General features: G+C 44.9%; 2 protein-coding genes across 10 annotated transcripts in view; one reads left to right on the top strand and one right to left on the bottom strand.

The window, feature by feature from the left end:
- jakmip1 (janus kinase and microtubule interacting protein 1) overlaps positions 1 to 24,297 on the top strand; it is a 39,182-nt gene that overhangs the window by 6,735 nt on the left and 8,150 nt on the right. For 6 of the 9 annotated variants that reach the window (XM_061788732.1, XM_061788730.1, XM_061788735.1 and 3 more), the window contains exons 2-13: positions 14,343 to 14,403; positions 14,482 to 14,678; positions 16,932 to 17,264; positions 17,485 to 17,646; positions 18,051 to 18,263; positions 18,483 to 18,638; positions 19,729 to 19,875; positions 20,429 to 20,593; positions 20,977 to 21,036; positions 21,916 to 22,044; positions 22,164 to 22,292; positions 22,985 to 23,068. In XM_061788732.1, the coding sequence (XP_061644716.1) occupies position 14,403; positions 14,482 to 14,678; positions 16,932 to 17,264; positions 17,485 to 17,646; positions 18,051 to 18,263; positions 18,483 to 18,638; positions 19,729 to 19,875; positions 20,429 to 20,593; positions 20,977 to 21,036; positions 21,916 to 22,044; positions 22,164 to 22,292; positions 22,985 to 23,068 (1,776 nt within the window). In that variant the 5' untranslated portion in view covers positions 14,343 to 14,402. Of the gene's footprint in view, positions 1 to 14,342; positions 14,679 to 16,931; positions 17,265 to 17,484; positions 17,647 to 18,050; positions 18,264 to 18,482; positions 18,639 to 19,728; positions 19,876 to 20,428; positions 20,594 to 20,976; positions 21,037 to 21,915; positions 22,045 to 22,163; positions 22,293 to 22,984; positions 23,069 to 24,297 lie in introns of all 9 variants that reach the window. The other 3 variants (XM_061788733.1, XM_061788728.1, XM_061788729.1) reach the window with 2 other exon arrangements.
- On the bottom strand, positions 5,162 to 18,200 carry LOC133485214 (uncharacterized). Its single transcript, XM_061788628.1, has 3 exons — positions 18,075 to 18,200; positions 17,584 to 17,652; positions 5,162 to 5,996 (listed from the first exon to the last, which is right to left on the bottom strand). Exons 1-3 carry the CDS (start codon positions 18,198 to 18,200, stop codon positions 5,319 to 5,321), a joined length of 873 nt encoding a protein of 290 aa, XP_061644612.1. The 3' UTR covers positions 5,162 to 5,318.

Raw genomic sequence — 24,297 nt, 5'->3', positions numbered from 1 at the left:
AACTCCACTCTTGATATTAACTGTGGTGAAATAATAATAATAATAAATATATGTTGACAAGTGTATGACAGTTAAGAAAGGTTTTATGATGGCAACAGTTTGATCCTGGAAAGGATGATTCTTTTATTTGATATGGGAAAATTTGTTTCAAAATCTGAACAAAATAGATGTCCAGCAGTAGTCCCAGAACGGATTGCATGTGACCTTAAAGGTTCCACTGTACACCTGCACAGGCTCAATACAGATTTAATCGACGATTCTAACCACACAGCTGAATGAGAGACTTTGGGTTTATGTGTTTAGGTTCACTAGTCATTGAGGTCACAAACATGCATCATTGTGCTGGCAGAATAGTTTTTGGCCTCATGCTCCACTAGTGTTGCACTCAGCTGTGTTACAGACTCTCAATCGGATTTAAAGAGTGTCTTTGGAGTGTCTCTGTATCACTGCGTGTGTGCGGCTGGCAGCTATCGGCTGGAGAGAGGCCACACCTGTTCTGAGAGTCTCTGTCTCCACTATGCTGATAAGATTAGAATGACAATGTGTGTTCATGTGTGTCATGCTTGTAGTGAATGTGCAATATAAACAGGACTTTATCAATTCATCATACACACCCTCACTATTGACTTTGTAAGTCTTTGCTCTCATACGTACTTACTGTTTCTTTGTTATGTGTATTTATTGGGCCTGTCTGGCTCAAATTTTAGGTTATTTGACACCATCCTAAAATGGGTTTTGGCCCAATGGGACTTTTACTACATTACATGAGTATTAGTAGAGTTCTTTCACACAATGATTTAATGTTTAAATGTAATGTAACAGTACTTTTGTACTCCTGATCAAAATGTACTCCTGATCAAAATACAATGTGGACGTTTGGCGCTTTAGTCAGCCTGCCTCAAAGTTGAGATGTTCTGGGTTCAAATCTCAGCTCGTGTGTGGAGTTCTCCCTATGCTTGCGTGCATTTTCTCCAGGAATGCCGGCTTTCTCCCACATGCACAAAACGCATGCATGTTAATGGAATAATTTCGCATTGGTGTGGCCTGCGATTGATTGTCGACCCAGTCCAGTGTGTTACTCTATTTTTTTTTGTGTTTGCAAAATATATGTGTGTTATCCATTGCTCGCACTCTCTCTCTCTTTCTCTCTCTCAATATATTATTTTTTTTTATTTTAATTTTTTAAGATGATTTATTTCCCCAAAAAGTATTGTGACAACCGGTACTATCGTTGTTTTTATGCCACTGATATAATGGTATTAGAGCATAATAATCCAAGTACAACCCCAATTCCAATGAAGTTGGGACGTTGTGTTAAACATAAATAAAAACAGAATACAATGATTTGGAAATCGTGTTCGACCAATATTTAATTGAATACACAACAAACACCATCCATCCATCCATCCATTTTCTACCGCTTATCCGGGTCAGGTCGCGGGGGCAGTAGCTTCAGCAGGGACGCCCAGACTTCCCTCTCCCCAGCCACTTCATCCAGCTCTTCCGGGGGGATCCCGATGCGTTCCCAGGCCAGCCGAAGCATGTAGTCTCTCCAGCGTGTCCTGGTTCGTCCCTGGGGTCTCCTCCCGGTGGGACATGCCCGGAACACCTCACCAGGGAGGCGTCCGGGAAGCATCCGAATCAGATGCCCCAGCCACCTCATCTGGCTCCTCTCAATGCGGAGGAGCAGCGGCTCTACTCTGAGATCCTCCCAGATGACCGAGCTTCTCACCCTATCTCTAAGGGAGAGCCCGGACACCCTGCGGAGGAAACTCATTTCGGCCGCTTGTATCCGGGATCTTGTTCTTTCGGTCACGACCCACAGCTCATGACCATAGGTGAGGGTAGGAACGAAGATCGACCGGTAAATTGAGAGCTTCGCCTTTCGGCTTAGCTCTTTCTTTACCACAACGGACCGATACAAAGTCCGCATCACTGCAGACGGTGCACCGATCCGCCTGTCGATCTCCCGTTCCATTCTTCCCTCACTCGTGAACAAGACCCCAAGATACTTGAATTCCTCCACTTGGGGCAGGATCTCATCCCCGACCTGGAGAAGGCATGCCACCCTTTTCTGACTGAGGACCATGGTCTCAGATTTGGAGGTGCTGATTCTCATCCCAGCCGCTTCACACTGCTCCAATGAGAGTTGGAGGTCACGGCTTGATGAAGCCAACAGAACCACATCATCTGCAAAAAGCAGAGATGTAATACTGAGGCCACCAAACCAGACCCCCTCTACGCCTCGGCTGCGCCTAGAAATTCTGTCCATAAAAGTTATGAACAAAATCGGCGACAAAGGGCAGCCTTGGCAGAGTCCAACCCTCACCGGGAACGAGTCTGACTTACTGCCGGATATGCGGACCAAACTCTGACTCCGGTCGTACAGGGACCGAACAGCCCGTATCAGGGGGTTCGGTACCCATACTCCCGAAGCACTCTCCACAGGACTCCCCGAGGGACACGGTCGAACGCCTTCTCCAAGTCCACAAAACACATGTAGACTGGTTGGGCGAACTCCCATGCACCCTCGAGGACCCTGCCGAGGGTGTAGAGCTGGTCCACTGTTCCACGGCCAGGACGAAAACCACACTGCTCCTCCTGAATCTGAGATTCGACTTCCCGACGGACCCTCCTCTCCAGCACCCCTGAATAGACCTTACCAGGGAGGCTGAGCAGTGTGATCCCCCTGTAGTTGGAACACACCCTCCGGTCCCCCTTCTTAAAAAGGGGGACCACCACCCCAGTCTGCCAATCCAGAGGCACTGTCCCCGATGTCCATGCGATGTTGCAGAGGCGTGTCAACCAGGACAGCCCCACAACATCCAGAGCCTTTAGGAACTCCGGGCGAATCTCATCCACCCCCGGGGCCCTGCCACCGAGGAGCTTTTTAACTACCTCGGTGACCTCAAACCCAGAGATAGGAGAGCCCGCCTCAGAGAACCCACACTCTGCTTCTTCATGGGAAGGCGTGTCGGTGGAATTGAAGAAGTCTTCGAAGTATTCTCCCCACCGACTCACAACGTCCCGAGTCGAGGTCAGCAGCGCCCCATCCCCACTATACACAGTGTTGGTGGTGCACTGCTTTCCTCTCCTGAGACGTCGGATGGTGGACCAGAATTTCCTCGAAGCCGTCCGGAAGTCTTTCTCCATGGCCTCACCGAACTCCTCCCATTCCCGGGTTTTTGCTTCAGCGACCACCAGAGCTGCATTCCGCTTGGCCAGCCGGTACCCATCAGCTGTCTCAGGAGTCCCACAGGCCAAAAAGGCCCGATAGGACTCCTTCTTCAGCTTGACGGCATCCCTCACCGTTGGTGTCCACCAACGGGTTCGGGGATTGCCGCCACGACAGGCACCGACCACTTTACGGCCACAGCTCTGGTCGGCCGCCTCAGCAATGGAGGCGCGGAACATGGTCCACTCGGACTCGATGTCCCCCGCCTCCCCCGGAACATGAGCAAAGTTCTGTCGGAGGTGGGAGTTGAAACTCCTTCTGACAGGGGATTCTGCCAGACGTTCCCAGCAGACCCTCACAATACGTTTGGGCCTGCCACGTCGGACCGGCATCTTCCCCCACACAAACACAAGATATTTAATGTTCAAACTGATAAATATTATTGTTTTTAGCAAATAATCATTAACTTGGAATTTTATGGCTGCAACACATTCCAAAAAAGCTGGGACAGGGTCATGTTTACCACTGTGTTACATCACCTTTTCTTTTAACAACATTCAATAAACGTTTGGGAACTGAGAACACTAATTGTTGAAGCGTTGTAGGTGGAATTCTTTCCCATTCTTGCTTGATGTACAGCTTCAGCTGTTCAACAGTCCGGGGTCTCCGTTGTCGTATTTTACGCTTCATAATGGGCCACACATTTTCAATGGGAGACATGTCTGGACTGCAGGCAGGCCATTCTAGTACCCGCACTGTTTTACTACGAAGCCAGGCTGTTGTAACACGTGCAGAATGTGGTTTGGCATTGTCTTGCTGAAATAAGAAGGGGCGTCCATGAAAAAGACGTTGCTTAGATGGGAGCATATGTTTCTCCAAAACCTGTATGTACCTTTCAGCATTAATGGTGCCTTCACAGATGTGTAAGTTACCCATGCCATTGGCACTTCTTTTCCTCTTTGGCCCGGAGGACACGACGTCCACAATTTCCCAAAAAATTTGAAATGTGGACTTGCCGGACCACAGAACCCTTTTCCACTTTGCATCAGTCCATCTTAGATGAGCTCGGGCCCAGAGAAGCCGGCGGCGTTTTTGGGTGTTGTTGATAAATGGCTTTTGGTTTGCATAGTAGAGTTTCAAGTTGCACTTGCGGATGTAGCGCCGAACTATATTTACTGACATTGGTTTTCTGAAGTGTTCCTGAGGCCATGTGGTGATATCCTTTACACTAACACAGCCCCATACCATCACAGATGCTGGCTTTTGAACTTTGCGTCCATAACAGTCCGGATGGTTCTTTTTAGACTTTACATCGATTTTATCGGTCTTATCGGTATCGGCCAATACTTAGCATTTTATGCTGATCGGCTTTAATGTTATAATTCGCCAATCTGATCAATGAATTTACTCCGCGTCGCCATTGTTCACAGTATATAATCCAAAAGCTAGTTTATTTTAAGCCTTGTTGCATGTCTTTTGACTTTGACCTGTAAATATCTGACGGCCAATAAAGTTATTTTAAAGAAAGAAAGAAATAAAAAACATGTTGCCGGTGTGGGACAGACAACACACTGAGACGGACAACAAGTAATGCCGGATCAGACTACAAGACAAATTTGCTCTTTCACACTTCAGAATCAGAATCATAATCAGAATCATCTTTATTTGCCAAGTATGTCCAAAACACACAAGGAATTTTTCTCCGGTAGTTGGAGCCGCTCTAGTACAACAGACAGTCAATTTACAGAACACTTTGGAGACATAAAGACATTGACAAAAAACAATTGTGCAAAAAGAAGCAGAGTCCTCTAGCACTTAGAGCAGTTCGAATGACTAATATCAAAATAGTCCGGTGCAATGACCATTGTGCAAAGGGCGCTGAGACTTCAAGGAGTGTATGCGGTTTAAAGTGACGAGTAGTGCGATAATCTGGGACAATGGTTGTGCAAATGTTACAGATACTCCTCAATCAGTGTGCAAATGGAGCAGATCCTACTCTGGCATGAGTGGCCAGTATATGCAAATAGTGCAGCATGGCGAGACAACTACAGCGAGTGCACGAGTAATACATAATTGGCCCCACAGAAATGTGACAACGAACTCAAGTCAAAAAATTGCCAGCTTGTTGTAATGGAATTATAGGTTAGCTGTTTAAGAAGTTGATTGCAAGAGGGAAGAAGCTGTTGGAATGTCTACTAGTTCTAGTTTGCATTGATCGGTAGCGCCTACCTGAGGGAAGGAGCTGGAAGAGCTGGTGACCGGGGTGGGGAGGGTCCGAGAGGATTTTGCACGCCCTTGTCTTAGTTCTGGCAGCGTGCAAGTCCTCAAGGGCGGGTAGGGGGGTACCGACAATCCTTTCAGCAGTTTTGATTGTCCGTTGCAGTCGGAGTTTGTCCTTTTTTGTAGCAGCACCAAACCAGACTGTGATGGAAGAACACAGGACTGATTCGATGACCGCTGTGTGGAACTGTCTCAGCAGCTCCGGTGGCAGGCCGTGGTTTCTCAGAAGCCGCAGGAAGTACATCCTCTGCTGGGCCTTTTTGAGGACGGAGTTGATGTTGGTCGCCCACTTCAGGTCCTGGGAGATTGTAATTCCCAGGAACTTGAAGGTCTCGACGGTTGACACAAGGCAGCTGGACAACGTGAGGGGAAGCTGTGGCGAAGGATGCCTCCTGAAGTCCACGATCATCTCTACAGTCTTGAGCGTGTTCAGCTCCAGGTTGTGTCGGCCGCACCACAGCTCCAGCCGCTCCGCTTCCTGTCGATATGCAGACTCGTCACCGTCCTTGATGAGGCCGATGACAGTGGTGTCATCTGCAAACTTCAGGAGTTTGACAGTCGGGTTCGTTGAGGTGCAGTCGTTCGTGTAGAGAGAGAAGAACTTGCACTATGTCAGACTACTGCAATAAAATCTTGTACTCCGATACCACCGCATCGCGTTTTTTACGATCAGTGGCCTTTATCTTGTCAACTCAAATGCGACCGGATACACTCATTACCAATTGAAAAATCTCACGGCACATCAACAAACAAAAATGTCACAAAAAGTGGATACATTAATTACTGTATGTACTTCCTGCCATCTAATAGAAGACCATTCATTTGTTTTGTCTGTCACTATGCCTCACTGGCATAAATAGAGAAACAAAGATACATTATTTATTGTAAATAGATTTTTTTAGCAATTAGGTACACAAGTATATACAGTAAATGAACAGGTCATTTAAATAGACACATTCCTCTATCATGTGATCGGTTATCGTTTTTTTAAACTCGCTGATCGGCCCCAAAAATCCTGATCGTGTAAAGCCTAGTTCTTTTCCTCTTTGGCCTGGAGGACACGACGTCCACAATTTCCAAAAACAATTTGAAATGTGGACTCGTCAGACCACAGAACACTTTTCCACTTTGCATCAGTTCATCTTGGATGTGCTCAGGCCCAGAGAAGCCGGCAGCATTTCTGGGTGTTGTTGATAAATGGCTTTTGCTTTGCATAGTAGAGTTTCAAGTTGCACTTACGGATGTAGCACCGAACTGTATTTACTAACATTGGTTTTCTGAAGTGTTCTTGAGCCCGTGGTGATATCCTTTATACATGTCGGTTTTTGATGCAGTGCCGCCTGAGGGATCAAAGATCACGGGCATTCAATGTTAGTTTTCGGGCTTGCCGCTTACATGCAGTGATTTCTCTGAACCTTTTGATGATATTATGGACCGTAGATGATAAAATCCTTAAATTCCTTGCAATTGTACGTTGAGGAACATTGTCCTTAAACTGTTCGTCTATTTTGTCATGTACTTGTTCACAAAGAGGTGAACCTCGCCCCATCTTTGCTTGTGAATGACTGAGCAATTCAGGGAAGCTCCTTTTATACCCAATCGTGGCACCCACCTGTTCCCAATTAGCCTGTTCACCTGTGGGATGTTCCAAACAGGTGTTTGATGAGCATTCCTCAACTTTCTGTCTTTTTTGCCACCTGTCCCAGCTTTTTTGCAACGTGATGCAGCCATAAAATTCCAAGTTAATGATTATTTGCTAAAAATAATAAAGTTTATCAGTTTGAACATCTTGCCTTTGTCGTGTATTCAATTAAATATAGGTTGAACATGATTGTGATATACGTAGTAACCCAGTCTTTTTTGCCACCTGTCCCAGCTTTTTTGGAATGTGTTGCAGCCATAAAATTCTGAGTTCATGATTATTTGCTAAAAACTATCAAGTTTATCAGTTTGAACGTTAAATATCTTGCCTTTGTAGTGTATTCAATTAAATATAGGTTGAACATAATTGCAAATCATTGTATTCTGTTTTTATTTATGTTTAACACAACGTCCCAACTTCATTGGAATTGGGGTTGTATAATCCATCCATCCATTTTCTAGCGCTTATCTGAGGTCGGGTCGAGGGGGCAGTAGCTTTAGCAGGGATACCCAGACTTCCCTCTCCCCAGCCACTTAATCCAGCTCTTCCGGGGGGGATCCCGAGGCGTTCCCAGGCCAGCCGAAAGACATAGTCTCTCCAGCGGGTCCTGGGTTGTCCCTGAGGTCTCCTCCCGGTGGGACATGCCCGGAACACCTCACCAGGGAGGCGTCAAAGTCCGCATCACTGCAGACGCTGCACCGATCTGCCTGTCGATCTCCCGTTCCATTCTTCCCTCACTCGTGAACAAGACCCCAAGATACTTGAACTCCTCCACTTGGGACAGGATCTCATCCCCGACCTGGAGAGGGCACGCCACCCTTTTCCGACTAAGGACCATGGTCTCAGATTTGGAAGTGCTGATTCTCATCCCATCCGCTTCACACTCAGCTGCGAACTGCTCCAGTGAGAGTCGGAGGTCACGGCTTGATGAAGCCAACAGAACCACATCATCTGCAAAAAGCAGAGATGCAATACTGAGGCCACCAAACCGGACCCCCTCTACGCCTCGGCTGCGCCTTAAAATTCTGTCCATAAAAGTTATGAACAGAATCAGTGATAAAGGGCAGCCTTGGCAGAGTCCAACCCTCACCGGGAACGAGTCCGACTTACTGCCGGATATGCGGACCAAACTCTGACTCCGGTCGTACAGGGACCGAACAGCCCGTATCAGGGGGTTCGGTACGCCATACTCACGAAGCACCCCCTACAGGACTCCCCGAGGGACACGGTCAAACACCTTCTCCAAGTCCACTAAACACATGTAGACTGGTTGGGCGAACTCCCATGCAGCCTCGTGGACCCTGCCGAGGGTGTAGAGCTGGTCCACTGCTCCACGGCCAGGACGAAAACCACACTGCTCCTCGTGAATCTGAGATTCGACTTCCCAACGGACCCTCCTCTCCAGCACCCCTTTCTTAAAAAGGGGGACCACCACCCCAGTCTGCCAATCCAGAGGCACTATCCCCGATGTCCACGCGATGTTGCAGAGGCGTGTCAACCAGGACAGCCCCACAACATCCAAAGCCTTTAGGAACTCCGGGCGAATGTCAACCCCCCCGGGGCCTTGCCACCGAGGAGCTTTTTAACCACCTCGGTGACCTCAACCCCAGAGATAGGAGCGCCCACCGCAGAGAACCCAGACTCTGCTTCCTCATGGGAAGGCGTGTCGGTGGAATTGGGGAGGTCTTCGAAGTATTCTCCCCACCAACTCACAATGTCCCGAGTCGAGGTCAGCAGCGCCACATCCCCACTATACACAGTGTTGGTGGTGCACTGCTTTCACCATCCTGAGACACCGGACCAGAATTTCCTCGAAGCCGTCCGGAGGTCTTTCTCCATGGCCTCACCGAACACCGAACTCCTCCTATACCCGGGTTTTTGCTTCAGCGACCACCAAAGCTGCATTCCGCTTGACCAGCCGGTACCCTTCAGCTGCCTGAGGAGTCCCACAGGCCAAAAAGGCCCGATAGGACTCCTTCTTCAGCTTGACGGCATCCCTCACTGTTCGGGGATTGCCGACCACCTTACGGCCACAGCTCCGGTCGGCCCCCTCAGCAATGGAACATGAGCAAAGTTCTGTCGGAGGTGGGAGTTGAAACTCCTTCTGACAGGGAATTCTGCCAGACGTTCCCAGCAGATCCTCACAATACGTTTGGGCCAGCCACGTCGGACCGGCATCTTCCCCCACCATCGGAGCCAACTCACCACCAGGTGTGATCAGTTGACAGCTCCGCCCCTCTCTTCACTCGAGTGTCCAAGACATGCGGCCACAAGTCTGATGACGCGACCACAAAGTCGATCATCGAACTGTGACCTTGGGTGTCGTGGTGCCAAGTGCACATGTGGACACCCTTATGCTTGTACATGGTGTCGTTATGGACAATCCGTGATGAGCACAGAAGTCCAATATCAGAACACCGCTCGGGTTCTGACCTGGGGGGCCGTTCCTCCCAATCACGTCCTTCCAGGTCTCACTGTCATTGCCCATGTGAGCATTGAAGTCCCCCAGCAGAATGATGGAGTCCCCAGCGGGAGCGCTCTCCAGCACCCCCTCCAAGGACTCCAAATAGGGTGGGTACTCTGAACTGCTGTTTGGTGCATAGGCACAAACAACAGTCAGGACCCATCCCCCCACCCGAAGGCGGAGGGAGGCTACCCTCTCGTCAACCGGGGTGGACCCCAACGTACAGGCGACAAGCCGGGGGTCAATAAGTATACCCACACCTGCTCAGCGCCCTCACCGTGGGCAACTCCACGGATCATTGGGACACAAAAACCCCTCCACCACGATAAGGTGACGGCTCAAGAAGTGGGTTGTATAAGATAACCTTTATTAGTCCCACAATGGGGAAATTGGCATAATTTCAGCAGCAATCGTGGATACAGGAAATACAGAAAAAGCATGCAAAAGAAGACATTTGACTGCAAATGCGTCCAGTATTCCAAGATTGATGCAATAAATACGTTAAAATAACAATAAGAATAAATGTGTGGCATCATTTATCAAAGATTATAAAATAATAATTATGTTGTGAAATATTACAGAATGCAGAATATTTACCTGCGGTCATGTAATTTTAAAAATAAGGAAATTCAGACAAATTGTTCTGGAAGTAAATTTCTATAGGTTGCCACCTCTGCAGTGATAGCCATAAATGTAATTTCACTAATAAATGGCATAGTTTTATAATTAATAATTGGCAGATGAATTTATTTTTAAATTAATTAATGTAAAGCACTTTGTGTTGCGCATTTTGTATTTATGTATTTATTTTTTTAATGAAAAGCGCTTACAAATCAAGTTTGATTAATTTCTTTTGGTGTTTCGGTTTTTGGTCTTGGGTTCCTCAGTTTCGGTTTTCGGTTTCAGTGAAGAATCTTTATTTCGGTGCATCACTAATGTTTATATTTTACCTTAATGATTGTGATGAAATTGTTCTTCTTTTTTATAAGGTTGGTTTGTTATTGCCACACTACTGAGTTGCATTAATAGGATGAGCATGGTTTTATTACGAACAAACTGAAATACGTAAATGATATATATACCTTTTTACTCAGATTTGGCCCAAAATTGAAAGTGTTGTTAAGGGTTGTGCCACCCCTCCACAAAGTTTTATGAAAGTCTATAACTGAGTAATGGCTAACTACTAAGTGTAGGAGGTTTAAACTTTTGTGACGTGTACTGTCCAAATAAAGTACAATAAGTCCCTTTAAGTTTTATTAATATGTTTTAAATCTACAAGTTTGTTGTCTGTCTTCTGGGCAGGATGCAGGGTGCACCCTGAACTGGTTGCCAGCCAATCGCATACAAACAACCATTCGCACTCACATTCACACCTACGGGCAATTTAGAGTCGTCACATAACCTACCATGAATGTTTTTGGGATGTGGGAGGAAACCGGAGTGCCCGGCGAAAACCCACGCAGGCGCGGGGAGAACATGCAAACTCCACGCAGGCGGGGCCGGGGATTGAACCTCGGTCCTCAGAAATGTGAGGCAGATTCTCTAACCAGTCGTTCACCGTTCCACCGTGTTATCCTCAAGTCAATATTATGTATAAGAGTTTACATAATTTCGGGTGGCATCTATGTGAATTTAAATGGTCCATTTTATTCACTATTAATACTTGGAGTAACTCACTACCTTTGAAGGCTCTCTGGCTCTTCCTTCATTGAATGAGGTTATTCGAGCTCTGTGTTGTTGCGCTTTTTGTTTGCTTCTGTGAATGTTAAATACTCTTGTGCTTTGCCCCTATAAAATGTTCCAGTTTGCCTCATAACATTCCTGAATTTCCTTTAACCTCAACATTGTCAGCATAAGCCCTCTGACTGTTATCTAGACAGCCTGTGGCTCCACGAGGCTTTGCGAGAGCCCCTTGTTTTTTTTGGTTTTGCATTTTCCAACTAAAGAAAAATGAGAAAATTATATGTTATCTTTGTTGGATGGAAATCTGCACCTCCTTCCCATATGTCGATAAACCAGTTTAACCATCTGGCAGTCATTTCAACTTGCGTACCCCCTCTTTGCAGTTATTAGCAGTTTCTCATGCACATGCTTGTAAATCACGTCTAATGAATCACTGTAAGTACTTTTAATGAGGATTAGTGGCAAGGCTGCTTCTGGTGCTGGAATGAATGTGTCGCTCCCTGATAATTCTGTGTAAAGATTCAAATAATGTGCACTTGTGTCGTTGCTTGCTCTATCACTGAATGAACTCTCTACATCTCTGTGAACAAGCGTGAGATCCCCGGTTGCCTCTGCTTGCTTCTATTGCTATGGCAGCTTGTGGGGGTTGGAGAATGTAAGACAGTGGAGACGCTTGAAGGTTTGTTTCCCTGCAGGCTTTTTCTCTCTCTCTCTCTATTATTGATATAAGCCGTAACCTTTGTCTGTCTTGCTTCCTTCTCGTATTGCTTACCAAGGTTTGGACCACGCATAGTGTGTGTGTGCTTCCTCGCCCTCCAGTATCACCACATTTTTGCCTCTCAGTCAACCTCAGCCTAGAGATTGCATTAGATAACGCAGTGCTTGGATGCTTGTTTCTCAAATGTGCAGCTTCTGTACTGTTTGTTTGAGAAGCTCAAACCCAATCCGAAACTGTTCCAACTCGTCATTTCTCACTACGAGAGCAAAATACTTTTGAGGGAGCATGGGTTTCCGTGGCAACTGTTGTAGCCATCCGTTTGTGTTGTACCAATGTTGGGTAATGCCAGCCCAATTTAAAGATGGCACTGCATGTGGTTGGAATGGCTCACTTAGCTTTATATTTTTTTGTAAAGAAGGGATTAGACGAGTCCACTCTCAGTTTGGCAAATGGGCTCTGCTCTCATAGACACCATGCCTCAATTAGTAATTGATCTCAACATCTTCTTTGATGGCCCTACTTGGTGGTTTGCTTTATTATTTATATACAGTAGCTTGGTTCCTGTCTAGAACAGTGTTTCCCAACATTTGAGTCAAGGAACATATTTTATATTAGAAAAAATGTCACAAAATTATGTATACTGAAATAATGATGATCTTGTTTTAATTTACTCACAAATTTACTTCGTGTGAAATGTGGCACTGTTTAGTTGAACACAAAGCTATTCTGCGTATGAATGTCAACTGTTGGATACACATTAATTATCGTTATACCTTCTACCATCGATTGGAAGAGCATTTAATTGATCTGTCTCTCACTATATCGTTGACATAGACAGATGAACCAAGATACATTATTTGTAATAAATTAATAATAATTGGATAATTTCCTGTGGCATACCTTATGATCTCTCAGGGTGAACTAATGTGCCGTGGCACAGTTGTTGGGCATCAATCCTTTAGACAAGCCAAGCCATGAAAGCCATTTTGTAAAAGACAACAACTCACTTCATTAATTTAACATGCAGTATATAAAAAAAATACACATGCATGGTTTTAAGATGAGCAGCAAGTTCAAACTCAAATAGAAATTTGACATTACAGCTTATAGATAGGGTCATTAACCATTTTGAAACTGAGAGCTGCTACTTGGTGCTGATTAATGCAAATGGATACCTGTTTCATGCTCACTAATGAAATAATGAAAGTCCTTAAATGACCTTTTATTACATGTTATTAATAATTGATGATATTCATCCATGTGAAGACACTGATCATGTCAATGTTTTCTTACAATAATTATCAACAATGACTTAACAAGGTAGGAAATGAATAAATATGGAACACTTCATTTCCATTCATCTCTACAAGTGTTTACATTTTCAAATGATCACTGCCTACAAGCACCATGTTGGTGACCCCTGGCTTATATCTTATAATAGGACCTTGTGAGTAGCTTACTACTTCAAGAACTAAATCTTAAATCATCGTGACTTTCCCAAAGCACTTGTGCTTGTCCGCTTCAGCCGCACTTGTAGGCAGGTGTCTATCGTTGTGGTAAGGAAACAAGTAGGGAATAATGTAATCTAATCGGCACCATGGTGACTGACTGGTTAGCACATCCGCCTCACAGTTCTGAGGACCTGGGTTCAAATCCGATCCAGCACGCCCGTGACCCTAGTGAGGATAAGCGGTACAGAAAATGGATGGATGGATAGTTCTGCCTCTGATTGAGGATTGAAGAACCAGGTATCATAGGACATCCAAATGGACATTGTACAAATAAAGGCCTCTTCTGCAATAGTTGTCTGTTTCAAATAAACACCTTGTACTTTTGGCATTGGAATAGCTATATGTCCCAGCAACTATTTGAGACGATATTTAACTCGCTAGTTATTTTAAATGCTTTTGAATTTACTTTTCACTAACTTCCATAGTCGGCACGGTGGACGACTGGTTAGAGCGTCATCCTCACAGTTCTGAGAACCTGGGTTCAAAATCCGGCCCCGCCTGTGTGGAGCTTGCATGTTCTCCCCGTGCCTGTGTGGGTTTTCTCCGGGCACTCCGGTTTCCTTCCACATCCCAAAAACGTGCATTAATTGAAGACTCTAAATTGCCCGTAGGTGTGACTGTGAGTGTGAGTGGTTGTTTGTTTGTATGTGCCCTGCGATTGGCTGCCAACCAGTTCAGGGTGTACCCCGCCTCCTGCCCGATGACAGCTGGGATAGGCTCCAGCACGCCTGCGACCCTAGTGAGGAGAAGCGGCTCAGAAAATGGATGGATGGATGGATAACTTCCATAGTACATACGGTTGATTAACTTACTCTGTAATAATATTATAACTGTTGTCTGTTTTGTGTGATTCTCTTCCTCTCCTATAGACTCCTCTCCTCTGCATCTTCTTGCCATGATTCAGACTTAACTAGCACCATGATGCATCAAGTGAGGCTCACTGTAAAGAACAGCAATAGCAGCAACAACAGCAGCAGCTCTGACTGATTCTCTAGTCCTGGTACACAGTGCCTGCCTCTACATGTCTGCCCCGATTGGTTGGAAGTGCCATGTCGTCCGCCGCACCCCCTGCGGCCCTGCCCCTTAAGAAGGGAAGGAAGTTGGAGAAATTAGAAGTGATGGCTGACTCGGTTCAGGCCACCAACGAAGAGCTTAGGAGCAAAATGATGGACTTCCAGATTGAGCTGCAGCAGGAGCGGGGCAAGGTATGGAAGCACAGAGAGGAATATTGGAAAAATTGTGTTTGAAATATCATTGGCTGGCAACCAGTCCAGGGTGTAGTCTGCCGTCGTCCTGAAATCAGATGGGTGGATGTTTGAAATATCTTTTATTATACAGTACATTGCTGGGGCCACTTCTCAATGCTAAGCCAAATTATATTTACTTTGGGGAGAAACTGATCAGTGATTAAAAAAACACCATGAAAAATAAGCGTGAATACTTCTCTTTGCCACACAGAGCAGGAACATAATTTATTCAATAATTTTATTTATTTATTTATGACTTTTAATGACATAATAAATGGTGCACCTCATGTCTAACATCCATGGAAATAAATATCAAGATAATGTTGACAGAACAGCATGTGGAGGTGCAGTCGTTGATGTAAAGAGAGAAAAGCAGTGGAGAGAGAACACATCCTTGGGGGGCCCCAGTGCTGATGGTGTGTGTGGATGAGGTGGCTTCCCCCAGCCTCACCTGCTGTGTCCTGGCCGTCAGGAAGCTGTAGATCCACTAGCAGATGGCAGGTGATACGTTGAGCTGTAGAAGTTTGGAGGAGAGGAGTTGGGGGATGATGATGTTAAACGCAGAGACTTCACACAGTTCCAAAGATCTATTGAAACGGGCGAGCTGGTCCGCGCAGTCTTTCAAGCAGGAGGGGGACACACTGTCCAGAACAAAGTGAGTATTGTATTGAGTGTCAACTGTGGGAGCAATTATTAGAAAATGGAAGACATACAAGACCACTGATAATCTCCCACACAAGATCTCACTCCGTGGGGTCCAAATGATCACAAGAACGGTGAGCAAAAATCCCATAACCACAAGGGGGGGGGACGTAGTGAATGACCTGCAGAGAGCTGGGACCAAAGTAACAAAGGCTGCCATCAGTAACACACTACGCCGCCAGGGACTCAAATCCTGCAGTGTCAGACATGTCTGGCCCTGCTTAAGCCAGTACATGTACAGGCCCATCTGAAGTTTGCTAGAGAGAATTTGGATGATCCAGAAGAGTATTGGGAGAATGTCATATGGTCAGATGAAACCAAAATAGAACTTTTTAGTAAAAACTTAACTTGCCGTGTTTGGAGTAGAAAGAATGCTGAGTTGCATCCAAAGAACACCATACCTACTGTGAAGCATGAGGGTGGAAACATAATGCTTTGGGGCTGTTTTTTCTGCAAAAGGACCAGGACGACCGATCCGTGTGGAGGAAAGAATGAATGGGGCCATGTATCGTGCGATTTTGAGTGAAAACCTCTTTCCGTCAGCAAGGGCATTGAAGATGAAATGTGGCTGGGTCTTTCAGCACGACAATGATCCCAAACACATCGCCCGGGCAACAAAGGAGTGGCTTCGTAAGAAGCATTTTAAAGTCCTGGAGTGGCCGAGCCATTCTCCAGATCTCAACCCCATAGAAAATCTTTAGAGGGAGTTGAAAGTCTGTGTTGCCTAGCGATAGCCCCAAAACATCACTGCACTAGAGGAGCTATGCATTGAGGAATGGGCCAAAATACCAGCAACAGTGTGTGAAAACCTTTTGAAGACTCTGTCATTGCCAACAAAGGGTATACAACAGTATAAGTCTCAAAGTATTGAGATGAACTTCTGTTATTGACCAAATACTTATTTTCCATCATAATTTGCTAATCCATTCTTTAAAAATCACACAATGTGATTTTCTGGATTTTGAATTTTTTATATTTTTTTTATATTTTGTCTCTCATAGGTGAGGTATACCTATGATGAAAATTACAGGCCTCTCTCATCTTTTTAAGTGGGAGAACTTGCACAATTGGTGGCTGACTAAATACTTTTTTGCCCCACTGCAACTGAGTTAAAACAATTCTGCGAAGAAGAGTGGGGCAAAATGTCCTACAGTGAAACGAAAGACTCCTCATCAATCATCACAAACGCTTGATTTAAGTTTTTGCTGCCAAGGGTGGCACAAGCAGTTATTAGGTTCAGGGGGCAATTACTTTTCACTTAGAGTCAGATAATTTTCGACTCCCCCGTAACCCCCCCAAATAGATAAAATAATGATTTAGAAACTGCATTTTATGTACTTTGGTTTTCTTTGTGTGAGATTGAAATTCATGTGATGATTTGAAACATTTAAGTGTAATGTGCAAAAAAAATAACATTTTTTAAAATAGGACTGTACTGTAAACTTAGTGACTTGAAGTGACTGAAAAAGTGTATATTGAGTAATTGCTGACAGAAGCTGCGTTCTTCAGGTGTCTAAGCTGCGTGAGCGACTGCAGGAGCAGCGTCAAGCTCGGGAGCTGGAGCAGCACAAGCACGCTGTGGCGCTCACTGACCTGCGCGCTAAACTCCATGAGGAGAAGCTACGCGAGACTGCAGCGGCACGAGAAGCTCTCGCACGGCAGCATGAAGCAGAGCTGGCCAGGACTATTAAGATCCGTGACACTGAGGTACAAAGGCTCCAGGGACTGGTGCACGCCCTGAGAGACGGAGCCGCTGACAAGCTAAAAAATGCTCTTCTCGGAGAGGCTCGAGAAGAGGCCAAGAGGGCTTTCGATTCCGAGAGGCTAAAGCTACAACAAGAGGTACGTTTCAGCATCTACACGGCTCCAAGTTCTTTGTTGACGAGGAATGTGGATGCTATCCATGCAATAAAAACAGGATGCAGTGTGGAAAAGGCTCTTGCCAAGCTATTGTTTTACGGGTCGCCTTCCCAGAGAAACTATGCATCTACTGTGCCATGACAACTCATCAGTGGAATGGACCTGCTGTTTACAAATTTGTCAATATTGACCTCTCTTTTAGATCCAAGAACTAAAGGCAGCCAAGAAGCAGGCCGACGAGGCTCTGGCCAATGCACTACAAGCCGATAAAGCCAAAGCAGCTGATTTGAGGACAGCTTACCAGCAGCACCAGGATGAAGTGCACCGCATCAAACGTGACTGTGAGAGAGACATCCGACGACTGGTAAGGCTACAGATTGCTGGGGGGAAAAACATACTCTATTAGCCTGACGAATTCAACATCTGTTAGTTTTACTGGAACATCACCTGCCAAAGCTCTCTTCACTCACCAGCATCTGTTTTCCTGCTTCTGATTCAGCTCAGGGCTTATCTCGCTGATGAAGGTTAGAGGCTAAGTACTGCTGTCTGGCTTGCTGTGACTTTACCTCATTGTGTGGACCTTGTGGTGATACTCTGTAATAAAAGCTGCAGTTGCTCATTAACCGCCAGTCTTCAATAATTGCTTTGTCTTTGGTATACAGGATGTTTGGACAAAGAATGGTTTGCAAATCTAAAACTTTCATTTAAGGTTATCTTTCCAACTAATGAACTTACCACCGCTGTTTTCCTTCCCATCTTCTCCCATAGATGGATGAGCTAAAGGCCAAAGACCGTGTGGTGTGTGCCCTGGAGAGAGAGCTGGGGATGCAGGCCGGCTACACCCAGAAACTCCAGCTCCAGAAGGAGGCCCTGGATGAGCAGCTGGTTCACGTACGAGAGGCCGAAAGATACAACCATAGCAGCCCAAAGAGAGAGGTGGTGCCTGGGCTTGGGGACAACACAGACCTGCTCAACAACCAGGTACATATATCAACTAAATTAATACATCTTTTATGCAGTGCTTCAGTATTTGAAAGGGATGCATCTCTGCGACGTCTATAATACTACAGGTATACAAATGTTTATTAAGTCTCAGTGGCATCAGTTCATTCATGCGTGCTCATCCTCCATTTCGTTACGTCCTCCTTCCCATGAACCTCTCTACCTGCCTGTCTGCATGCATGTCCTCCCCTTGTTCAGTTTTTGTCCTCCTCCTCTTCCCCACTCCCCCCTGCTTCCCAGGAGGCGGAGGAGCGTGACACTAGGAGGTTCCAACTGAAGATAGCGGAGCTCCACTCCGTCATCAGGAAGCTGGAGGACAGAAATGCACTGCTGGCTGATGAGCGGAATGAACTTGTGAGGACAACGCATTCACAGTCATTCATAGTACACATACACACACAATCAGCATAGAAAACAGTGCAAAACAAATAGGAGACGATTAGGAGTACAGTGATGCCTTGAGTTCCAGTGATACGACTATCAGTTTTTCGAAATACAAGCTGTCAACTGTTTATTTGTTTTGACTTGTGAGCTCAAACTTGAAATATGAGTGCTGTACGGTGGCAATGAACTCAACACAACACACTATAAGCAGCATGTTGGCAAATAGTGAACAATTCATCAAAAAAGTGAAGTTTGTGAAAGTAAACATAAAACAAAGAGAATTACATCTTGAGTACCGTATTTAAAACAACCATAGGTTAGTCTTTCAGTCCACTAACTCTGTGCTAACGCTAATTAGCATATATGTTGCAGTGCTTTAACCCTTTAAGCAATGGATTGAAAACAAATGGTGTACATTGACATAATAGTATTTACATTCATATATCCTTTATCGTCTGCGTATTACGACTAATATTAGTGCTGTACTGGTGAGCTGAGAGAGGAGTTAGGCGTTATGGATCTCACTAGAGGTGTAGGCAGGACACACCCTGCTCCAATATGCTTGGCTGCTGCATCGAGGCAGGACTGCATTCCGCAGCAAATCATATTGCAGATTGGATTTATAGCGCTTCAATGAAAATGTTATACTGCCCCTAAGTGGCCAAGGTGGGTACATCAGAAGGATCAGCATTCAATTGATGCAATGGGACAAAAAATGTTGAATTCTTTTTTATTCTATTTAATTATGCCATTACTGTACTTTTTTTTACCATTGCATTGCTATTTTCCCCTCATTGAAATATACAGTACATTACAACAATATTTAGGGGTGAGGAGAGACTTGAACGGGTTGTTGGCATTTCCATTCTTTTCAATGGGAAAAGATGATTTTGAGATATGAATATTTTGAGTTACGTGTGTGGTCATGGAACAAATTAAACTCGTATCTCAAGGCACCACTGTACCTATGTGAACATTTAATTTTATGCTCCACGTGTCAGTTGCGAAGGACATCAACAGACCCAGATGACAGCGTGTTTGGTTACTGTTCACTTTCCAGTTGAAGAGAGTTCGAGAGGCAGAGAGCCAGATGAAGCCCATGTTTGAAAAGACCAAGCGCCTCTCTAAGAAGAATGATGACCTCCTGCAAACACTGCAGCGAATGGAGGAGAAACTTAAAAACTTGAGCCGCGAGAATGCTGAGATGGTGAGAATCAACTTTGCTTGGTCCTAAATTTTAAAAAGATGAATTACGTTCATTATTTTGAAACGATCATAATTATGTTTTTGCCTTGGATGTAGTTTTTGGGCGGCACGGTGGTCGACTGGTTAGCACACCTGCCTCACAGTTCTGAGGACCCAGGTTCAAATCCCGCCTCGCCTGTGTGGAGTTTGCATGTTCTCCACGTGCCTTTGTGGGATTTCTCCGGGTACTCCGGTTTTCTCCCACATCCCCAAAACATGCGTGGTAGGTTAATTGAAGATTCTAAATTGCCCATAAGTGTGAATGTGAGTGCAAATGGTTGTTTGTTTACATGTGCCTTGCGATTGGCTGGCGACCAGTTCAGGGTGTACCCCGCCTCTTGCCGAGAGTCAGCTGGGATAGGCTCCAGCACCCCTGACCCTAGTGAGGATAAGTGGTATGGAAAATGAATGAATTAATGTAGTTTTTGTGGGACATTTACTTTCACCTCTAGCGGCCGTTTGAAGAAAAACATGAACTGGTCAACTTTTATTTGCCTGTTGTCTCTCTCTCTTAGAAAGAAAAAGCTTCTGGACCCCCCTTGCAGCACCAAACCCATCAAAAGCAGCTGAAGCGGCCCAGCTCCCTAACCGACTTAAGTCACGCCCATGAGGAGCAGGAAGTAGAGTTCCTCAAGCTCCAGATTGCAGAGCAACGCGGCATCATCGACGAACTCACTCAGGTCAACTTTGTACACACAGTTGAATAGTTATCAAACCGCACAAAATGGATCTTTCAGATTTGAAGTAAAAAAATTACATTTTGAAAAATATATATTTTAAAGACATGAAACTGTGATATAATTTTCACAAGTGATTTGGTGGTTCGTTTATTTAATTGTGCTATTAATAATTCATGGTGTGTACAGCATTCGAAGTATCTACATTAGATCACTCTACTGTTCATTCCAACATTACTCTCCTTTTAACAAGAAGGCAGAAGCTTTTCATGGACTATTTTAATCTCTTTGCTAGATCTGACTGGACAAGCACACGCATATTTGCAAACAATGTTACTTGAAAAGGAACTAAGTGAGATGTTCATCTACATCATGTTTGTGTTTAGGAACGTGAGCGTTTGGTGATAGGCAAAAAGACGAGGAGAAAACCTCTCAAACTAACCAAAGTAAGTACAGTATGTTGATGAAGTAGCTAAGTAACGACCTCATCTGTGGTTGACTGATGATCCAAGTACTGCAGTGTGTGTCTCTGCATGCTTAATTGGGCTCAAGAGACATGATGACAGTTCCCTTCATGTTGAAAGCATCAGGATTTTTAAACAGCCAGAGGAAAATTATATACTGTGCTGTCATTTGCTTTTTTATTTGATATTATTTTCTACAGTTTTAATGTTAATGCAGAATGAATGAATGAATGATATTGTGAGGAGCAGTTAGACTTCATGTTAATCAGTGTGTATGGTTGAGGAGATTTGAGATAAGGATGCCTAATTGGGTGAAGTAATTGCTGTGATCATGCCCAACATGTTGGAGCTAATGCATCATGGATGTTGCTAGGAGGAGGAGTTGGTAGTCGAAACTGTAGGCTGTCCCACACCCCACCGCTGGAAACATTTGTCGGCTTGGCAAGGTGGATTATGGTATTGGATGCTGCAGCTTGACTCTTGGACTTGCTTGGATACGAGACATGTTTTGACGCAATATTTAGTAGCTTTTTGTATAGCTGGTTTGGGTGTTTTTGTTCCGGTGGCAAGTGGCAACATGACGGAGTACTTCCTTCTCATCCTCTGCTTCTCTGCCTTCATTTGTCTCTGTGCTCTGGTCTGCCTTTACTTCTCCGGTTGCCAGGAGTTGACTTATAAACACGATGGTAAGCATTCTATTGGCTTTCAAATGATAAGGGAACCACAAAAAAAATGAAAATGCACAGACCAGTGACATGGCCTGGTTTTGACACTTTTCAGACACGTCAGGAGAATAGAGGGGCATTCAGGGTATTATTTTCTTTTTTTATTATCATCTTTTTCATTCATTCTTCCCCACAGAGGCATGTTGTCGAGACATATTTTGGGTTTGATGAGGAATCTATAGAATCTGAAACCTCCTCTCTGACCTCCTATAACACTGACCTTACTGACCGCACACCTGCCACTCCAGAGGAGGAATTAGAGGAGGTGAGGAAATTGCTAAATTTCTTGGTATTGCAAAAGATCAGGCTACTCTGCAGGGGTGACGTGAGGGAAGACATGTTTGTCAATGAAGTTGAGGTACTGTAAATGCTCTCATTTCTCAGAGCGCTTCCCATGAGGAGTCGGAGCTTCGTTTTCGTCAGCTCACCAGAGAATACCAGGCTCTCCAGCGGGCCTATGCCCTCCTGCAAGAGCAGACTGGAGGCTCTCTCGATGCTGAGAGAGAAGCCAGGGTGTGTACTGTCAATTATCATTTTATTGTAAACAAGTGAAACATTGGCCACAGTTTGAGCACTGACACTGTGTCTAAATATAGGAAAATAAAAAATCTGTACGTACTGTAAATTATTCAATTAAAATGTTTTGCACTTTAGTTAAATAACAATTGTACCTTAATAAATGTTTGACCACATACAGTTCTAAACGATTAAATGCAAACGTATTGTACTTCCAAGTTAAATACACCTAAACTGAAATGTCCATCCATTCCATCCATTTTCCGTACCGCTTATCCTCACTAGGGTCGCGGGCGTGCTGGAGCCTATTCCAGCTATCTTCGGGTGAAAACTACACCCTGAACTGGTCGCCAGCCAATCGCAGGGCACATATAAACAAACAACCATTCGCACCTACGAGCAATTTAGAGTCTTCAATCAACCTACCATTGCATGTTTTTTGGGATGTGGGATGAAACCGGAGTACCCGGAGAAAACCCACGCAGGCACGGGGAGAACATGCAAACTCCACACAGGCGAGGCTGGGATTTGAACCCCCGGACCTCAGTGCTGCCTTAATAAATATTTAATTCAATGATTCTTCCTGTACCACGAGAGAGAGCCCTTTGAAAGTGACTGATCGAATCAAGCTAAAAAATAATTTTGAGCTCATCTTTCTTTTCCTTTCCTTTTGGACCTTTAACCCTCAGACGCGTGAACAGCTGCAGGCGGAGCTCATTGGCTGCCAGGCCAAGATCGTAGATCTGGAGAAGGCACTGGTGGAGCGGGGTCAGGTAACGAAGACGAGAGATGGCGACCGCAGCGCTCTGGTTCTCCTCTCACTGGCCTTCCTGCATGTTTGTGTGGCCGCTCTACTCCTGGGCTGGCGCTATGCCGACCAGGTCTGCCGCAGGTTCCTTTGACGTGCCTTCCTGCATGTGTGGTATCACAACTCGGCGGCTGCATGCTCTCCACTATGTTTCCTGTTGTGCGTTATCTTTCCTGTCAGTTTTGTAACCAGGAAAATGTTTATATTTTTGGGTCCTCCTCATAGACGGTTCTAGTCATATTCAAAGAAAGATTTTCTTAACCTAAAGATAGGATTTTTACATTTACCGGTATATTAGTTGGTTGTGCAAAAGCTAAGACGGGTACAGTAATTTCCCCTTTATAATGCGAAGTATTATCTGTATTTTGTTAGGTTTTTTTAATTTTTATTTTTTTCAAACTTTATTTGAACACTTAATACTTTTTTATTTACTTGCTCTTATTTTGGCAGCCCGGTGGTCGACTGGTTAGAGCATCTGCCTCACAGTTCTGAGGTCCGGGGGTTCAATCCCCGGCCCCGCCTGTGTGGAGTTTGCATGTTCTCCCCGTGCCTGCGTGGGTTTTCTCCGGGCACTCCAGTTTCTGCCCACATCCCAAAAACATGGTAGGTTAATTGATAACTCTAAATTGCCCGTAGGTGTGAATGTGAGTGCGAATGGTTGTTTGTTTGTATGTGCCCTGCGATTGGCTGGTGACCAGTTCAGGGTGTACCCTGCCTCCTGCCCGATGGTAGCTGGGATAGGCTCCAGCACACCCGCAACCCCAGTGAGGAGAAGCGGCTCAGAAAATGGATGGATACTCTTATTTTGAAATTCCCAGCTCTACTTTTATTGAGTAAATGAGAAAACACACAGTCATGCTCATATGTTTGATTACCCAGGCAGAATTTGTAAGATGGGTACAATTCTTTAAAGAAAACATGACGGGCCAGGCGAAACACATTTAATTTTATGGGATTCAAATTATACTGTCAAGCATTTCAGAAAAGTATTATCATTAAACAAAACATAACCATAAAGAAATTAATGATGGTTGTTGTTCAGTCATCAGTTGTATTTAAAAAAAATAAATAAAAAAATTCACAAATTCTGGCAGGGTATGTAAACGTATGAGCACAACTGTACATATATGCAGTCATACATATCCCTGTCATATTGGAATAAAAGTGTAGGCTACACCTTTTTCATAACCTCTA

This window comes from Phyllopteryx taeniolatus, chromosome 10, assembly GCF_024500385.1.
Source record: "Phyllopteryx taeniolatus isolate TA_2022b chromosome 10, UOR_Ptae_1.2, whole genome shotgun sequence".
Taxonomy (NCBI): domain Eukaryota; kingdom Metazoa; phylum Chordata; class Actinopteri; order Syngnathiformes; family Syngnathidae; genus Phyllopteryx; species Phyllopteryx taeniolatus.
Note: the sequence above shows the minus strand (reverse complement) of the source record. Positions and strands in the feature narration are given on the sequence as shown.

Coding starts and splice junctions, on each gene's coding strand:
- LOC133485214 (XM_061788628.1), bottom strand. CDS start 18,200: ATGGTTGTATCTTTCGGCCTCTCGTACGTGAACCAGCTGCTCATCCAG. Junction 17,653..18,074: donor TCCAGGGCACACACCACACG/GTCTTTGGCCTT, acceptor AGCAATCTGTAG/CCTTACCAGTCGTCGGATGT. Junction 5,997..17,583: donor ACTTCATCCTGGTGCTGCTG/GTAAGCTGTCCT, acceptor AAACTCCTGAAG/TTTGCAGATGACACCACTGT.